The sequence below is a fragment of the Morone saxatilis genome, unplaced genomic scaffold (genome assembly GCF_004916995.1).
Source record: "Morone saxatilis isolate NCDOM2014 unplaced genomic scaffold, NCSU_SB_2.0 Contig23, whole genome shotgun sequence".
NCBI classification, from domain to species: domain Eukaryota; kingdom Metazoa; phylum Chordata; class Actinopteri; family Moronidae; genus Morone; species Morone saxatilis.
In genome coordinates, this window is record NW_023339796.1 from 23,209,354 (window position 1) to 23,211,632 (window position 2,279).

The following is a 2,279-nucleotide window of genomic DNA, read 5'->3' on the forward strand; positions in this document are numbered from 1 at the left end:
ACACACACACACACTTACACAAAAAGGCTGGCTGTCGGCATGAGGCAGCACCAGCCTAGCACTGAGGTGAAAAAAATGCAAGAACAGCCTGTGAGCGGAGTGGAGGGATACGTGTGGAAAGGAGAGGGGAGATGGAAAGGTGAAAAGGAAAAGAGGAGTGGAAAGAGTGAGACAGCACGGAGAGGGCAGCAGAGAGGAGGAGACGAGGTGAGGAGAAAAGAGAGAGAGGAGTAGGAGAGTGAGGAGTAAAGAAGAGAAAAAACTATTCTTGCATGCTGCTAGGCAACAATCTCTGGTCACTGAAGGCTGCTAATATGGCTGACCTGGCTTTGCTTGTCTTCCATTTTGGAGAGTGTTCCTCTTCCTCTCTACCTATCCATCCCTCGTCACTGTTTCTCAACTTAAATTTTTCATTACCACCCACCTTTCTACTTACACTACATCCCCTTTCTCCCCCTTTCCCCCTCATGCCTCTCACCATTGCATCCTTCTCCTTCTTGCTGCCTCTAAACTTTCCCTCCCCTCCTCCCCTCTCTCCCTGCCCACCTCTCTTCACTTGACCTATTTCAGTGTCTCCTCATCTTTTCAGCACATTTCTGCTTTATTAGGCAGCGTGCAGTCGAGGGTGACAGAAGGAGGATGACCCGAAAGGTTGCGGGTTGGATTTTGAACCTGCAACGCTGCGGTGCACCTGAGCCCTCACAGCACCACCGCACCCTGCACTGAATCTCATAAACACTCGGCTGCTCATCTGGCCTTGTGACACATGATTCACATTCTTCACGCCATCCTCCTTTCCTCTCCTTCTTTCCTGGAGTTTTCACTCTTTGGCTCAGCATTATCATTCACTGGCATGTGTCGTCCTTCCTCCCTCTATACACTCTGCTCTCATGTCTACCCCCATTGCCAACTTATCCCCTTCCTCTGTGCCTCCATCCTTCTAACTTCTCCTCCCATTCCCTCTTTGCTCATATAGTCACATCACACACAATGTCACTCTCACTATCTACGCATCCTAATCTGTCTCCTTCCTTCCATTTCTCTATACAGTACAATCCCAAATCCTTCTCTTACACTCTTTTTTTTTTTTTTTTACTTTTTCTGTTATTAGAAATTAGGCCCTGGATCATAGTGACTTTAGCCTGAGACATTTGTCAATCATGACAATGCTTTAAGCTTTAAAGCAGGACTACGTATGTATATATTTTGCTGTAGAGTGGCCTCTGTGGCCACAAGAGGTAATTACAGGTTAACAGGACACTGAATTTCCCCTCATTTCCTAATATTCCCTTGACTAAGTTTCTTTTAGGACATCATCATTAGTTTACTTACCTTAGAGGAAGTGGACTGGGATCACAAGCATGTAACAAAAAGTGTGTTTAGATCTTGTTTTACTTGATACAATCACTGAAACCTAATAGCAGTAGCAGAGAAGAGCCATAAAGCGAGTGAACTGACCCAGTAGTGTCAGTTATGCAGCAGTATCTGTCTAAATTCTAACATTAGCCACCATGCGCTGCTGGTTGACCAGACCAAGTGAAAAACCCAGTCACACACCAGCAAAGCCAAATTTGCATTGAAATAAATAAATAAAATCAAGTTATTTAACTAGGCTAACATCCCCACAAATTGACACACGCTATTGACCAATAACCAACTGAGGTCTGTAAGTTCAAAATGAAGGATGCTATCATAGGGTTAATTTCTTTTGAATTAAACTGTTCACTTGTTAAATGAAGATTGTGTAATTTTATGTTTCAGATACATAGCTTAAATATGTTCTCATTTTCACAGGATTACTGAGACCCTACAGATGTTTAAAAAAGCTTTTCAACTCATTTCAATACAGTCAGAGTTTTCTTTGATCCAGCATCCACTGTAGTTAGTCATGCATTCAGTCATGCATGCAGAGTACAGAGGAGATTCACCAGTCTCATGACTGTTATTTATGAAAAAAAGGAAGGGCCACAGCTCCCTTAACAGGGTCTTTTTAAGAACTGACATTTATATATGTAGATCTCACATTATGACATGACCACACAACATTATTTATACACTTTAACACTGTTTGTACAATATATGTGACTGCATCATATGCCACTCGATTTATTCATTTACCTGCTTTATGCGTTTACTTGGTTTTGGTTTCACAGTACTGATCATGATTCACTGCATCATCACTTTTGTGTATTTTCTTCTCCGTGCAGACTGCTGTTTTTACTAATTTAACCTCAGGAGTGGATGAAAATCAGAGTAGGTAATATTAGATTAAAGCCCAA

General features: G+C 42.2%; 1 protein-coding gene across 1 annotated transcript in view; it reads right to left on the bottom strand.

Moving 5' to 3' along the window:
• The window catches only part of ctnnd2b (catenin (cadherin-associated protein), delta 2b), a 123,567-nt gene extending 122,728 nt beyond the window's left edge, over positions 1-839 (bottom strand). Inside the window, exon 1 of the mRNA XM_035670918.1 lies at positions 692-839. Within this exon, the coding sequence (XP_035526811.1) occupies positions 692-839 (148 nt within the window). The remainder of the gene's footprint in view (positions 1-691) is intronic.
• Between the last annotated feature and the right edge of the window lie 1,440 nt (positions 840-2,279).